The sequence below is a fragment of the Canis lupus genome, chromosome 9 (assembly GCF_011100685.1).
Source record: "Canis lupus familiaris isolate Mischka breed German Shepherd chromosome 9, alternate assembly UU_Cfam_GSD_1.0, whole genome shotgun sequence".
NCBI classification, from domain to species: domain Eukaryota; kingdom Metazoa; phylum Chordata; class Mammalia; order Carnivora; family Canidae; genus Canis; species Canis lupus.
In genome coordinates this window covers 47,950,018-47,967,082 of record NC_049230.1, presented here as the reverse complement: position 1 = coordinate 47,967,082, position 17,065 = coordinate 47,950,018, and the positions used below count along the sequence as shown (strand labels likewise).

Here is a 17,065-nt window from a genome sequence, read left to right as displayed (position 1 = left end):
ATTGTGGTTTTGTTTCTGTAGGTCACTCCTGTTTCTTCCTCTTTTTTTTTTTTTTTGTCACCCCTGTTTTCAGAGTTGTTTCTCAGTGGCTTGTGTTCCCAGAGGCCCACGTGATGGGAGTGTTTGATGTTCCTGTATCTGCAAGCAGTGACGTCTGGGGTCCCTTGCACTTTTGCACATTTGTGTTCTTGTTCTTGTCACGCTGCGGGGCTCAGGTGTGTTGGTGCAGGTTGCATCTGTGTGGAGTTGTGCTTTGGTCTTTGCTAATGGATGGCTTACAGCCAGCTCTGTTTTTGAGCCTGGATCTCCCCACGTGGTGGGATCACTGCACCTGCCGGCAGCCATTGTGTACCTGTTATCTCTCCTTGCGTTTGCTCTTGCTCTGCCCTTTTTTCCTCAAAGGCTCTATGCTATCTTCTGTCTTCCACAAATGTTGCAGTGAGGGGAGGGTCCCTTGCGATCCTGCTGGCAATGTTCACGCTGGTGCTGTTGGCCCGCAGACCTCGACCCTCGAGGGGCATCACAGTTGCCCTTGGGCTTCTCGCAGCCCTGGGCCCACCCCTGAGGCTGAGCTCCTCATCAACATCCCGGGCGAGGCTGACCAGGCTCCTGCGAGTTTGATCATTGTCTTTGGAAATAACCACCATGTCTATTCATGTCTTCATTTCTCCTTCAAGTTCTCTTATGTTCCCTAGGACTCTTTAATATGATTAAGTGAGAATAATGGTGGTAATTCTTATTATCTGATTTTAAAGGAAATCCTGCATGATGAATGTGCATTTTGTTGCTACTCTTAAGAGTGGGTTTTGAGCATGGAATGTTATTCAGAAACCATTTTAGTTTCTTTTTTTTTTCTGTTTTAGTTTCTAAGGATTAACATTCAGTTTATTAAAGTCACAAATACACAAGTGTCTTTTTTTTTTTAAGATTTTATTTACTTATTCATAAGAGACACACAGAGAGAGAGAGAGAGAGAGAGGCACAGACACAGGCAGAGGGAGAAGCAGGCTCCATGCAGGGAGCCGGATATGGGACCCGATCCTGGGTCTCTAGGACCACACCTGGGCCGAAGGCGGCACTAAACCACTGAGCCACCCGGGCTGCCCCGGGCTGCCCCAAGTGTCGTTCTTTTTAAAAAATTTAGATGAGTTTGTGACAATGCGGGTGGACCTAGAGGGCATTATGCTAAGTGACATGAGGCACAGAAAGACAAATACCATATGGCCTCACATTAGTGTGGAATCCAAAACCAGAGCTAAACAAACCAAAATGCCAACTGCATAGAGAAAGAGGTCAGATTTGTGGTTTACCAAAAGTGGGGGTTGGGGGCAAGGGCTCGGGTAAGCTGGTCAGAATGGACAAAGTTCAGTTACAACATCAGGATGGGAAGTACCAGGGATGCAATGAGCTGGGTGACACGTGGGGATGCTGCAGAGAGTGGGTGGTGGGAGCTCACCACGTCCTTTTTACATTGATCTATGGGGGATAGTGGTGCTACCTAGACCTGTCATGTGACCACTTCACAGCAGGTGTAAATCAGAGCACCTGCTGTACACCTCACACTCAGTGATGTGGGCCAATTATTTCTCTGTAAAATGGAAAAAATTTTTTAGATTCTGCTTATGAAAAATTATACATTTAGCAATTAAAAAAAGATGTTATTTATTCATGAGAGACACACAGAGAGAGAGGCAGAGACACAGCCAGAGGGAGAAGCAGGCTCCATGCAGGGAGCCCAATGTGGGACTCGATCCCAGGACCCCAGGGTCACACCCTGAGCCGAAGGCAGACGCTCAGCCAGGCGTCCCTACATTTAGCAATTTTTAACCATGACTTTCAAGATGACTCGAAATAGTGCTTTACCCATTTCATAAACTTAGTCATTGTCCAACATTTAAAATTTCTTTTATAAATTCACTGTAACTGGCTCTTCCTAAGGACTTACATAATGTGTATCCAGTAACTTAAAGTGTGAATATGGTGGATCATAAGTTTGTTAAAATGTTCCAATACTTTTTTTTTTTTTTTTACAGATTTATTATGTTTTCCATTTGAAATCACAGGTCTAAATCAATTTTTCCATTACATTTATAAACTTACAACCCTCAGGGCAAATGTGATGCTAGATGCATTCACGTTCAGGGTGCTGGTTGTTCTGACAAATTCTCCTCCTCATAACCCAACACATGATGAGGAAAGTTTGACTTTTGTAGACATTTCCATGTTTAGTTGTACGTCTTCCCAGGGATTAAATATGTTCATCCCCTGAGGAAACCATTTTCTTTTTTTTATAATAAATTTATTTTTTATTAGTGTTCAATTTGCCAACATACAGAATAACACCCAGTGCTCATTCCGTCGAGTGCCCCCCTCAGTGCCCGTCACCCATTCACCCCCACCCCCCGCCCTCCTCCCCTTCCACCACCCCTAGTTCGTTTCCCAGAGTTAGGAGTCTTTATGTTCTGTCTCCCTTTCTGATATTTCCCACACATTTCTTCTCCCTTCCCTTATATTCCCTTTCACTATTATTTATATTCCCCAAATGAATGAGAACATACAATGTTTGTCCTTCTCCGACTGACTTACTTCACTCAGCATAATACCCTTCAGTTCCATCCACGTAGAAGCAAATGGTGGGTATTTGTCGTTTCTAATGGCTGAGGAATATTCCATTGTATACATAAACCACATCTTCTTTATCCATTCATCTTTCGATGGACACCGAGGCTCCTTCCACAGTTTGGCTATTGTGGACATTGCTGCTATAAACATCGGGGTGCAGGTGTCCCGGCGAGGAAACCATTTTCGAATGAATGAGGGGGAGGCTCCCTTCCCATTGGCTTTGGGGTGCCTCCTGGGCTGAGGCTGAGCCCCAGAGGCCTGGGCAGGTGCCTCTCTCTCTACCCTGCGCTGGGTGCTCAGAGCACCCATGACTGCCGGTCAGCTGTCATTTTTTTGTGGGTAGATGTGTGTTGATGGCTTTTAAGATTGTGGATACATTCTCTCTGGGTCTAAACACCCTTGGAACCTCCGTCCAAAAGCAGCAGCTGTTTCCCTGGGCCTCGACTGCGCCAACCTGGCCATCGCCGTGCCTGCTTCCGTGTGGCGGCCGTCCCCGCTGCCCGGCACTGCCTCGGAGGTCCTCGGACTGACGCACCAGGGTCCGTCTGTGCTCCCCTGAGCCCTGATGCTTGGAAGCCTTGGGTGAAGGGCGATGTTCCCTCCTGTGTGTTGGTCTCTTCTCAGCGTTGGGGCTTTGCCGGTGCGAATTGGCAACTAGGCGTGTGGTGTCCTTGCTTGGTGAGCTCTGCTGGGCGCATGCCGGTTGGGCACAGGCTCCCTGCAGGTCTGGGGATTTCTCTCGGACCAGTGACCAGTTGCTGAGCTGTCCTGCATGTGCCCACCCCCTCCACCACTTTCCTTCTCCCTCACCTTCTGGCATTAGCAACTGGCCTGACATGTGGTTTTGGCGCCGGTGTGCACGTCAGTACTCACACTCCTACCACGTGCGTCTGTACCCACAAGCGATGTGCAGCATTGCTCGAGTGCCTCTAGGTGTGTGAGTGGACGTATACACACAGGGATGTCATCATTTCTTGACTTGTGTTTGCGCCCCTTGACACTGTTTTAGACATTTTCTGTGTTAATATGCATAGGTGTGCCCGGTGTTACAGGCCCCTGCCCATCTTAGGTGGAGTAGCATTACGTCGCTTGCAGGCATGTGCAGAGCAGCGGGTTTTCTTGCGTCTCACTGTTACGAACAGGGAGCTGCTGTGAATGGGTCTGTATGTGTGTCTGAGAGTGTTGGTGCCACGTGTCTAGTGTGTGGTTAGAAGTGGTTTTCTGAGTCACAGGCATGCTCATTTTAAAGTTTTCTGAAAGTAGCCATATGCTCTCTAAAAGGATTTTACAATTCCCTCTTCTGCCTGCAGGGCTGTCCAGCAACATCACTGGGCTGTGATCTGGCTAAAGTGAGGGGATAAAATGACATGTCCTGTAATTTGAATTTCCCTGATTGCCAGTGGTTTTGAGCATCTTCTTGTCTCTTTTGCAGTTTGTTTACTTTTCTGACAGGTTATTTGTATTTTTAATAGGAATTCATACATACTTTCTAGATTTTGGAGACAAATTCTATGTCAGTTACATGCATTTTCTCCATAGTCTCTTTCATGTTATAATTTAAATGTTATTGGAGTCAAATTTATCAACCCATTACTTTATGGTTTGGGATCTATATGGTCTGGGATCTTTATGGTTTGGTCTTTAGAAACCCTCTCTACCTCACAGTCATTGAACTCTTTCCTTGTTTGTTTCAGAGTTTTAGATTGCTTTCTGCAATTAGGCCTCTTTTTATTTTCTAATTTTTAAAATTGTGGAAAAACATAAAGAATGTGGACTTTGCCATCTTAGTCACTGCTCAGCGCACGCTCAGTGGTGCTCAATGTACTGTGTCGTGCGGCTACCACTGCCATCTGTCCCCAGGACTCTGCTCACCTTGCAAATCTGAGACTCTGTCCCCGTGAAACCCTAGCTCCCCGACCCTCCACTTAGACCCTGGCAGCTGCCCATTCTAATCTTGAGCCCTGTGATTTTAGCAGCTCTGGGTACCTCATACGAGTGGAATCAAGCAGTATTTGTGTTTTTGTTTTTTTGTGTGTGATGGGCTTATTTTAATCAGCATTGTGTCCTCAAGGTTCATCCGTGTTGCATCTGTGTTAGAACTTCCTTCCTTTTTAAGGCTAATACTCCACTGTATGTAAATACCATAATTTCCTTCTCTGTTCATCCAGTAACGGATATGTGGGTTCCTTCCCACTTTTAGTATTGTGAGCAATGCTGCTAACTATGACCCTGGCTGAACAAATATCTCTCCGAGACCCTGTTTTCAATTCTTTTGTGTATATACCTAGAGGTAGAATTGCTGGATTGCGTGGTAATCCTATGTTCAGCTTTTTTTTTTTTTTTAAGATTTTATTTATTTATTCATGAGACACACAGAAAAAGAGGCAGAGACATAGGCAGAGGGAGAAACAGGCTTCCTGCAAGGAGCCCGATGTGGGACTTGATCCCAGGACCCCAGGATCATGACCTGAGCCGAAGGCAGGCGCTCAACCACTGAGCCGCCCAGGTGCCCCTATGTTCAGCTTTTTGAAGAACTGCCTCTGCGGTTCTCTACAGCGGCTGCACCATGCTGCGTTCCCATCCACAGTGCACAGGCTTCCAGTTTTCCATGTCCTCACCAACACATAAACACTTATTTTCTTTTTTTTTTTTTTTTAATAATAGCTATCCTAATGGGTATGAGGTGGTGTAGTTTGGATTTGCACTTCCCCAGTGATTAGTGATGTTGATTGAGCATCTTTTCATATGCTTGTTGGCCATTTGTGTATATTTTTTAATTTAATTTTTTTTGAGAAATATCCATTCCGGTCATTTGCCTATTTTTAAATTGGGTCTTTGTTGTTGTTGAGTTGTAGGAGTTCTTTGTGTATTCTGGGTATTAATCCCTTATTACAGAAATGTTTGTGAATATTTTCTCCCATTCTGTAGGTTGTCTTTTCACTCTTTTGATTGTGCCCTTAAATTTAAAAATTTAAAACTTTTGTGCATCAAAGTTCAATTTACGTGTGTTTTCTTTTATTGCCTATGCTTTTGGTGTCATATCCGAGAAATCATTGCCAAATCCAGTGCCATGAAGATTTTCTCCTATTTTTTTTCCTAAGAGTTTTATAGTTTAAGGTCTTATATCTAGATAAGCAAAGATCCATTTTGAGTTAACTTTATGTATATTCGATAAGGGTCCAACTTATTTTTTTCATATGAATTTTCAGCTTTCCTAGCACAATTTGGTAAAAAGATTTTCTTCTCCCCATTGAATGGTGTAGGCACTTTTATTGAAAATCAATTGACTATATATGTGATGATTTGTTTCTGGGTTATTATTTATTCTGTTGGTCTATATATCTATCCTTATGCCAGTACCATGTTTTGATTACTGTAGTAAGTTTTGAAATCAGGAAATGTGAGTCTTCCAATTTTGTTCTTTTTCAAGATTATTTTGGCTATTTAGGGTTCCTTGAAAGTCCATATCAATTTTAGGTTGAATTTTTCTATTTCTGCAAAAAATGTCATTGGAGTTTTGATAGGGATTGCATTGAATCTGTAGTTTGCTTTGGGTAGCGTGGACATTTAACAATATTAAGGTTTCCAATTCATGGACATGGGGTGTCTTTCAGTTTGTTTAGTGTTCTTTAATTTCCTTTAGCAATGTTTTATAGTTTTCAGTGTACAAATCTTTCACCTCCTTAGTTAATTTTAATCCTATTTCGTTCTTTTTTTAAAAGATTTTATTTATTTATTCATGAGAGACACAGAGACACAGGCAGAGACAAAGGCAGAGGGAGGAGCAGGCTCCATGCAGGGAGCCTGATGCAGAACTCGATCCTGGGACTCTGGGATCATGCCCTGAGCCAAAGGCAGATGCTTAACTGCTTAGCCACCCAGGAATCCCTATTTAATTCTTTCTTGATGCTACTACAAATGGATAAAAAATTTTTTCTTTTTTGTTTGTTCATTGCAAGTGTATAAATATACAACTTAATTCTTGTTTTGACTTTCTGTCCTGAAGCTTTGCTGAATTCATTCGTTCTGGTAATTTTTAGTGGATTTTCTATAAATTTAGAGTTTTCTACATATGAGATCTGTTGGGATTTTCATTGCAGTTGCATTGAAGTTGTAGATTAATTTGGGGAAAAGAGATATCTAATGGTATTGAATTGTATCATCTGTTAATACGGTTCATTTTAATTATCCCTTTGTTCTTCAAGATGTTTTGTGACTTTTATTATTAAGGTATTGCACTTATTTTATTGAGTTTATCCCTAGATACTCTTGATTTTGTTGCTTTTATGAACAATATTTTTATAACAGCTTTATTGAGATATAATTCACACACTATGAAACTCACCCTTCTAGAGTGTATCATGCATTCAGTGGTTTTCAGTCTAGTCAGACTGTGCGGCCATGATCACTGTCTAATTCCGGATCATTTTCATCACTCCAGAAAGACGTTCCATACCCATTGGAATGATAGTTTTTATTTATTTTTATTTTTTATTTTTTATTTTAAAAAAATCTATTTATTTATTCATGAGACACACACACACACAGAGAGAGAGAGAGAGAGAGAGAGAGGCAGAGACACAGGCAGAGGGAGAAGCAGGCTCCATGCAGGGAGGCTGATATGGGACTTGATCCCTGGTCTCCAGGATCATGCCCTGGGTTGAAGGCAGCGCTAAACCGCTGAGCTACTCGGGCTGCCCGGAATGATAGTTTTTAAAAGTTATATTTTCTAATTGTAAATGAAAATAATCTTTTTTGTATACTTATATATTCTATAGCCTTGCTATAATTATGTATAATTCTATATACTTATATATTGTAAAACTCTTATAGTTTTTCATATATGCTTTTGGGTTTCCTGTGTAGAAATCACATTGCCTTTGAATATGACAGTTTGTTTTCTCCTTTCTAATCTTTATATATTTTATTTCTTTTTCTTTTTTTATTGCCTTGGCTAGGACCTCCATATGATATAAATAGTATACTTGTATTATTCTTTTTTTAAAGATTTTATTTATTTATTCATGAGAGACACAGAGAGAATGAGAGACAGACACAGGCAGAGGGAGAAGCAGGCTCCATGCAGGGAGCCTGATGTGGGACTCGATCCTGGGTCTCCAGGATCACACCCTGGGCCAAAGGCAGCGCTAAACCGCTGAGCCACTCGGGCTACCCTACTTGTATTATTCTTGAATTTAAAGAAGTTGCTCCAAACACATATTGTCAGTTTAAGGGATTTTTCTTTCTATCCCTAATTCTTATTTAATGATATTGAAATTTCATTGAATAATTTTTCTGAAATTTTTGACATGATGACATGGTTTCTGTTTTGATTTTTAATGTGGTGGATTGCATTAATAGTTATTCTACTATTGGCCTATTCTTTATGCTCCTAAGACAACTCATTGGTCATTAAGTATGTACTTTGGAATTTCATTCTAATTAGTAATTTAAGATTTATGTTCATAATTAAGATGTGTATAAAATTCTCTTGTCCTTTTCTTGTTTTGATATCAAGAATATACTAGCATCATAAAATGAATTTGAGATTTTCTTGTATTTTTATTCTCTGAAACAGTTTGTATAACATAGAAATTATCTGTTCTTTGGATGCTCATAGAACTTGTTTGTAAAATTGACTGGGTCCGATGTTTTGCTGGAGGAAACCTGCATCCAAATTCATTTTTATAAATAGTTTTGTTAGTCAGAATTCTGAGACAGCCTCTAAGGTTTCCATCCCTGCCTGTGGTCTTCTCCCCTTGAGTGTGGGAAGGAGCATGGATATGATAGGATATCACTGCCATTGTTAGTTTACCAAACAGTTGACTGAGTTAACTGAAAAGGTCCAACCTAATTAAGTTAATCTTTTTAAAGAGACTGAGCCCTTTGTAAAGTCAGAGAGTTCAGAGGTGTGAGAGGGACTGCTGAGGCCAGCTGGCAAGGACCTGAGCATGGCTGCCAGGAGCCAAGAGAAGCCCCCTGCTGACAGCAGGCCAGTGGGCCTCCAGTTCTACTGCAAAGGATGTGAAGGAGCCAGGAAGCAGGGTTTGCCCTGGGTTAGCCTCTGGGTGACAATGTGGCTGCTTCCACCTTGATCTCAGCCTCATGAGACCCCAGAGAACCTAGTCACGGCATGCCCAGGCTTTGACCTATGGAGCTGGGAGCTAATGGGTGCCTTTTCAAGTCACTAAATTTGTGGCAAGTCTTTACACAGCAATAGAAAACTAATATAATCACTCTTGGTTTATTCAGGTTTTCTACTTCTTCAGTGACTTTTGATAATTAGCATTTGGGGGGATAAATCCATTTTATCAGAATTTTATTTTAATGTTGGCATAAAATAGTTAATAACATTCTTTTGTAATTCTAAAAATCTCTCCTGTCTGCGGTTGCATTCCCTGTATGTAAACACATCACCATACATATATATACATATGTGTGCATGTGTGCACAAGTCTGAGCATACACACACATGCATGTGTTTGTATATGTGTGTATCTGCATACAGGTGTACAGATATGTGCACATTCTCTTTTTCTTGATGATTCCTGCCAGAACCTTGTTCATTTTATTCAGTTCAAGTTCATTCAACTTTCAAATTCGGCTTTCTATTATTTTTCTATTTCCTGATTGAACCATGTCTATACTTACCTTTATTATTTCCATTTTTCTCTTTTCTGTAAATTTACTCTGCTGTTCTTTTTTAAGATTCTTGAGACATATCTGTGCTTGGTTTACTTATTTTTAATCTTTAAAAAAGCAAAACATTTTAGTTTATAAATTTCCTCTTAAACATCACTTTAACTGGCCCCCACACATCATAATACGTAGTATTTTTGTTATTGATGGAGTCGAAATTTTTGGTAATTTCTCTTTTTACTTCCTTAGTTAATGAGTTATTTAGCATTTTGAGGGTTTCTATACATATGAATTTTCTTACAGTGTGTTTTTATAGTTGTGTTCTCATTTAATTACATTTATTGAACAGCGGAAGTGTGATGATGTAACTAATTCTTTGAAATTTGCTGAAGCTTTCCTTTTGTGATGTAGGGTATGGACAATTTTCTCTCTTTTTAAAATATTTATTTATTTATTCAAAGTGAGGAGGGGCAGAAGGAGGGGGGAGAGAAACTAAAGCAGGCTCCGCACTGAGTGAAGAGCCCAACATGGGGCTCCATCTCATGACTCTGAGATGAGACCTGAGCCGAAACCAAGAGTCAGATTCCCAGGTGACTGCACCACCCAGCTGCCCCAGACATGTGCAATTTTCAAAGATATTCCTGTGTACTCAGAAAAGGCTATGTTCTCTATTTGTTAGGAGCGGATTCTGATAGGTAATATGGGAAAGATATAGAAGATTAGAACTATATAATAGATCAAGGCTGCTAATTTTAAAAAGACTTATCTATTAGAGAGAGAGAGTGAGAGTACACACATGGGAGTGGCAGGATGGGCAGAGGGAGAAAGAATCTAAGCAGGGTCCATGCCCAGTGTGGACTCTCACGACCCTGAGATCATGACCTGAGACAAAACCAAGAGTCAGATGCTTACCCAACTGAGCCACTCAGGTGCCACAAGGCTGTTAATTTTGTTTTGATCTTATGTAGCTTTACTGAATTTTGGTATTCAGTCCTTCAGATTATTTTTTTAATATTTTATTTATTTCTTCACAAGAGACATATATATATAGAGAGAGGCAGAGACACAGGCAGAGGGAGAAGCAGGCTCCTTGCAGGAAGCCCAGTGCAGGACTCAATCCCAGGACCCTGAGATCACGACCTGAGCTGAAGGCTGATGCTCAACTGCTGAGCCACCTGGGTGTCCCAGTCCTTCAGATTCTGATAGGAGCTTTGCTAGAATCTTTGACTTGGCTGGAATTTGGGATGATGACTTCTTTTATATCTGAAAATGTTTATTTTAAACTCACTCTTCATTGACAGTTTAGCTGGATATAAAGTTCTAAGATGACCATTACTTTCTGCTGCTCTTTGAAGGTATAATTTGTCTTCTAGCATATTTTTCTTCCAAAGTTAAGTTGTTTTTTCTTTTTAGTTATCCATTTTCTCTAGATACTTTGTCTTTCCTTTTTCTTTCTGGTATCATCTAAGGCTGTCTTTTTATGCTTGGTGTTCTGCAGTTCCTTCCTGTTTCTAGTTGGAAATATTTTCTTTATCTGATTTGTACTTATAGTGCACTTTGAATTTGAGAAGTCATTTTTGTTTTATTTTATTTTTTAAAGGTTTTTAAAGATTGAGAGAGAGGGAGAGAGAGCGAGAGCAAGCCAGCGTGCAAGTAGGGTAAGGAGCAGAGGGAGAGGCAGACTCCCTGCTGAGCAGGGAGCCCAACTCTGGGCTTGACCCCAGGACTCTGGGATTATGACCCAAGCCAAAGGCAGTAGCTTAACCAACTGAGTCACCCAGGTGTCCCAAGAAGTCATTTTTCATTCTGGGAATTTCTTAGCTGCTACCTCTTCAAATGTTGCTTCTTCACCATCTCCCCCATTCTCTTCCACAGCTCATACTGGGTGTGTGCTGGGCATGTGATCTAATCTCCATATTGCTCAATATCTCTCTCATGTTCCTTCCTTGGCTTTTTGATGTCTGTGGGTGAGTTCCTCAGTACTAGCCTCTGTACTGTTTTCTAAACCATTAATGCTCGCAAACTGTGTCTCCAACCCAGAATGTAATTTATTACTGTTACTATTATTATTGATATTATTTCAATAACTATTTGCTTATTGACAAAACTTTTAGCTAGTCTTTAAAATACCTACCTGTTTCTGGCTTTGTTTGTTTCATACTTTGCTGATTTCATCAGAACAAAATTAATCTTCCAATAGTCCATTTCAATAGTTGAAATGGCTTTGGGTTTCCTCATGTGCTCTGGATTTTTGGTTTAAATAGGTATTTTCTTGTTGCCTTTCTCTTCCTTTCCATGGAGAGTTTCATCTTATTTTGACTGCAGCTCCATCTCAAATTCTATTCTCACTGCCAGGTATCTTAAGCAGGGGGGCACAAGGCCTTCTTCAGCAAGAGTCCAGGATGCATTCTAAAAGCAGAGCCACCAGGATTATTGGTGCATTAGATGTTGAGTGATGGGGAGAGAGGGCTTGAGGTTGAAACTGTGGTTGTGACTGAAATAACAATTGAGGAGTAGTGCTCACTGAGTGGGTATCAGGGACGAAGCAAGGTCAGGGGTAAGAATCAAAGTTCTTAGTCACCACAATGTGACAGCTCTGGACTTTTTAAAGAAGTACATTTCAACACTTTTAAACATTAATGTTTAAAAAATAGTTCTTTAATTATATAATGCTTGATATACTTTTTTGGTATCCAAGTGGAAATGTTAAAAAGGCGATTGGATGTATGAGTCCTCAGTTCCAGATTTGAGTTAAAGATGTGTGATTATGAGTGATGAGCATGCTGTGGTATTCAGGGCTATGGCGTAGGTCCAGTTGGGAGTGAGCCCAGGGGCATCCATGTCTTGAGTCTGGTGGACGAGGCAACGGAGGCAGTAAGGACCTGGAGGGACTCCTGGGGGGCTCAGGGGAAATGAGAGAGTTGACCAAAGGGCAGAAAAGAAACTGTTTAGAGAGGGAGATATTGCTGTTGGGGTGGCAAGACAGAGTCTCAAACAGCATTTCAGTGGGACGGTACAGGTGAGAGCTTGATGGGGACCGCTAATGGAGGCCTGTGATGGTGGGGAGACCCAGGACCGACCATCTGATTTGAGCTCTGGTGTGAAGGGAGCAGAGAAATGTGCCCTGCTGACAGGTGGATGTCAGATGTTTTGTTTTGTTTTAATTTTTATTTATTTATGATAGTCACAGAGAGAGAGAGAGAGAGGCAGAGACATAGGCAGAGGGAGAAGCAGGCTACATGCACCGGGAGCCCGACTTGGGATTCGATCCCGGGTCTCCAGGATCGCGCCCTGGGCCAAAGGCAGGTACTAAACTGCTGCGCCACCCAGGGATCCCTGTTTTGGTTTTGAAATGGGAGACATTGGAATATGTTTTTCTGCTAATGGAACTGATTGTGATGGCTTTCCTGAGACCCCTGAACCCTTTCTTTCACCTTTCCGGCCCCACTCTGCCATTCTCCTAAGAGAAGGTGAAGAAGGCCATGTGTGGCACCTGCTCTGGAAAATCAGCCTTATTTTATCCCTGTTTCTACTCCTCCTCACCTTGTGAGGCTGCTTGCAGTGCAGTGGGGGTTGGTTTGGGGACCTGGTTCTGGCTTAGATTTAGTTGGAGGGTGGATTAAAGGCCAGGCCAGGTACCAGAGACCAAGTGTCCTCTCAGGGTGATTCCTTTGAGCTGGGGGGTCACGCTGTGGGGACATCTGAATTTACTCCTTGCTTCTCCCTGCCTGGCAGGCCCCACACCCTGTGCTAGTCCTGTGTTTGGACGGTGGGGATGTGGGTGATGGGGCATGTGTTCGCCTCTGACCTGAGTATGGAATCCCTTATTTTCCTCCTTTTCTTTTCCTGCCAGGATCCTGGCCACGGCTGGCACTGACTTTGACCTGCGGACCCTGCGGGCTGTGCGCGTGCTCAGGCCCCTGAAGCTGGTGTCTGGGATTCCAAGTGAGTCTGGCAAAAGCAACCAGGCCCAAGTCTAACCATCTCCCCCAAGCCCACCACAGCTATGGCCACTGTTAAGCCCTAACCAGAGGGCCCTTTAGGAACCAGGTGTGAGGAGCCTGGAATTCCCTGTGAAAGCCCAGACAGTGATCCTGTTGTTTTGCCCTGACTTGGCTTCCCCAGATGGAAGCTTTGTTTCTCCTCATGCTCTCTGCTCTATTTCCAGCTCTTTGCTGCTTTCTTTTTCTGGGGTCAATGCACAGATAAGAGATTGAGCAAGGCAGTGGGCAGGATGCCTGAGAAAATAGTCAGAGGCTGCAAAGGACCACCTATCTTGGCTCAGGCCTGGCAGGGCCACAGAGAATGAGGCCAGGTTAAGACAGGCTCCTGGATTCAGCTGCCCAAGGAGCCGAGCCTGGGCAGGAGGATGGCCAGGGCTGAGAGGCAGGAGTGACCCTGGCCCCTGTTCATCCACTCCAATGAGAAGCTTGGCATCAGTTTTTCTGAGAGCCCTGAGTGGGCAGGGACCCAGGGATGTACCTGAGGCCACTGTAGGGAAGCCCCTGTTCTGCCCCAAGACTCTGCTAGGCAAAAGCTCTGGCCTGTATCTAAGAGATGGGCCAGATGGGAACGGAATTATGGGGCTGAGCTTCCCCTGTGTGCTGAGTTCTTTTGGCCTGGATGCACCCTGCCTTGGGGTCAGTGATAAGACACTCCTGCGAGCAGTCCCCTCCTTCACTTCCCTTAAGGAGTTGGGTCTGTCAGGACCTCCTGCACTTCTCTCCCAGGATCTCCTGCTCTCAGCCTCCAGAATCTTCTGCTTTCTCCTCCCAGCATTGCCTCCCCACCGTAGGATCCTCTGCTCTCGCTCCACTCAGAGCCCTTCATAGGTCCACACATCTCATCAGCACATGCTCTCCAGCAGATGCCCCACACTCTGCTCCTCCCCTACTCTCAGTCTATTTCCCTCCAAGACTTATGTTTGTTCCCCTACCCTGAGGACTCTCGTGTAAGCACATGTGGTTCCCCCAAGACTCATGCTTCCCCACAGTCCCCGCCCCATCCCTACATTGCAGGCTCCTCCCTCAGCACCTTTCCCCGGGATGCCCGGTGCTACCCAGCCCAGGCTGTGGTAGCACCGAGCCCCTGTCCGAGCCCCTGTCCTGCCCACCGGCTCTGACCTGCCCTGCTCGGGCTACTCTGGCCCAGGTTTGCAGGTGGTGCTCAAGTCTATCATGAAGGCCATGGTTCCACTCCTACAGATCGGGCTGCTTCTCTTCTTCGCCATCCTCATGTTCGCGATCATTGGCCTTGAGTTCTACATGGGCAAATTCCACAAGGCCTGTTTCTCCAACAGCACAGGTGAGGCCTGGCAGGACCCCTTAGTCCCCTCCTCATTCCTCCAGGAGACAGGCCCGGCTCTAGGTCTGGCCTTACAGGTGCCAGACGAGTGGGGTGGAGCTTGTGTTCTGGTGGGGGACACACAGCATGACCTGGAGAACAAAGATACGTGGACAAAGACATGAGCACAGTGACTGTACATTGTACTGATTTCTAGGGAAAAAGCAAAAGGGGAACTTGCAGTAGAATAATTTGGGAGCCTAATTCGCAGAAACCAGCCTGGGAGGCCTCTCTCCCGAGGTGACAGTGGGGCAGCCATCAGGGTGCAGGGAGGGGGATTGCTGGGTGGCCACTGGGCCAGGGAGCACCAGTTACAGGAACAGTGTGTGAGAGGCCGGAGCAAGGAGCAGTGAGAATAGGGCGAAACCATGCGGCATTCATGGCTGTGGGGGGAACTGTGTGTGTCATTCTGGAGAACTCAGGAAGGTGGTGGGGGGCTCCACGTGAGCAGAGACATCATCCCAGTCTTCTTGCTGCTCTGGAGAGGCCGAGGCAGAGACGGGCTTGGGCAGGAGGCTGATGTCTCGATCTGGGAGGAACAGTGGCTGTGACCAGGTGCTTTGCTGCAGGTGGTCAGAGTGGGGCAGGTTCTGGGTGTATTTTGCAGTGAGGCTGATGAGCAATATGATCATGTCCATCGATGTAGAGGAAGCTCTTACTAAAATTTATATCATTCATGATTTTTAAAAACCTCTTCTCAAGGCTGGTAGAAGCATATCCATGCTGCAGGGGCCAACGTAGTGAGGACCCTACCCAGGCCCCCAGCCATCCTCCGGCCATGTGTCGGGTGGGCTCTGAGCCAACCTGCCTGATAAACAGGGACTGCAGTGGCTGCATCCAGGCAGACAGGCCGATCCGCGCATGAGGAGAGTCTCGGTGGTGGCTTGGCTGTGGGGAAAAGGAGAAACCAGGTGGTAGTGGCAGGAAGAATTGGGTGTTAGGGCTTCTTTTTTTAAATTTTCAAGTGATAAGTCCTGAGCATGGTTCAAGGATGAGGGGCAAGTTCCAGTCAAGAGGGAGAGGTTGACCAGGAGTTCCTGGGAGGGTTGGTCTAAACTCAGGTGAAGGTAGGCTGTAGGCACAGAGAGAGAGCTGGTGCAAGGACGGGTGGTGGGAAGTTGAGGGAGGATTTCTATCAGGTCTCCACAGCCCAGGAATCCCAGCAGAGGTTCGAGAACTTGGTGTTTCTGGGCTCAGGGTCTGTGCTTCATTCTCTTCACAGATCCAGATCCAGTGGGGGACTTCCCCTGTGGCAAGGAGGCCCCGGCCCGGCTGTGTGAGGGTGACACTGAATGTCGGGAGTACTGGCCAGGGCCCAACTTTGGCATCACCAACTTTGACAATATCCTGTTTGCCATCTTGACAGTATTCCAGTGCATCACCATGGAGGGCTGGACTGACATCCTCTACAATGTGAGTTGTGTCTTGGCCCTGGGACAGTGGATGGGCTCTGGAGCTCCTGGGGTCCCATTTGGGGTGAGGTTTCTGACCTCAGAGCCTCTGCCCGTCCCCTAGCTCCTTCCTCCACCGTAGGATGAAATGCCTTCCTTCAGGTGGCTCCTCCAAGGGCCCACTATTATCACTGTCAACTCAAACTCTTGACCTTGGCTCTAGGGTGTCCAGGATAGCTCTTTGTGTGAAAGTAACACTAAGGACTACTGGATGCTACTGCTGATGGTTGAGATGGCTGCAGCACGATCCCTCAGGCTCGCTGCAAGCTTGCTCCAAGTTAGGTCCTGTGTGAAGTGTCTCATCCCTATTAACTCATAGAATCATCTCAAGAAGCCCATCGTACAAGGAAGAAACAGGCATGGAGAGGCTGTTTAATCTGCTCAAGGCCTTAAGACTAGTGGCGGCTTGCTGGGAACTACTATTTAAGCTATCCCTGCTGGGGTTTTCTGGATGGACTGAGGGGTGGTGAAGCTTACTGGCCTCTCCTTGTCCCTAGGCTGCCTGATGAAGACAGAGGAGGGCAGGGTTTCGGGCTGCATGGAGCTAATGCTTAGGGAGACCTCTCTGATGGTGCTGAGGTCAGAGCATGTGTCTTGCACATTTGTGTCTTTTTTGCTGTGTCTTCTGGTGCTGTTTCCTCTCAGTCTTCTTGCCCATTAGGGTGCCTGCCTGTCACAGCAGTGTATGCAGGGCAGTCTGGGTTAGTGCCCATAACAGAAGATGGGCTAAGGCCTTTCCCTGGTGACTCCTCTCACTCCCACCTCCCCTCCGTGTGAAGCTGTCCTTGGAGGACTCTACCATGAATTCTTGAGCAGATTTCTGTCTCTTTTTTTATGTGATGAAACCCCTAGCTGCCTTCTACCCCCTAGAGCCTTGTGAGTTGCCAGGGCATAAGCACAATTAAATGAGTCCCTCAGGGACTTTAGGAGGTAGAGAAAGAAGGTACACAGGAGCTAGGAATCTTGGAAGGTTTGGCTGGAGAGGTACAGTGGGTAGATTGCTGTGTCCT

General features: G+C 44.8%; 1 protein-coding gene across 1 annotated transcript in view; it reads left to right on the top strand.

Annotated features, from left to right (window-relative positions):
• CACNA1B (calcium voltage-gated channel subunit alpha1 B) overlaps positions 1 to 17,065 on the top strand; it is a 193,285-nt gene that overhangs the window by 26,023 nt on the left and 150,197 nt on the right. The window contains 3 exon segments of the mRNA XM_038548580.1: positions 13,115 to 13,206; positions 14,413 to 14,565; positions 15,827 to 16,017. Coding sequence (XP_038404508.1) covers positions 13,115 to 13,206; positions 14,413 to 14,565; positions 15,827 to 16,017 — 436 coding nt within the window.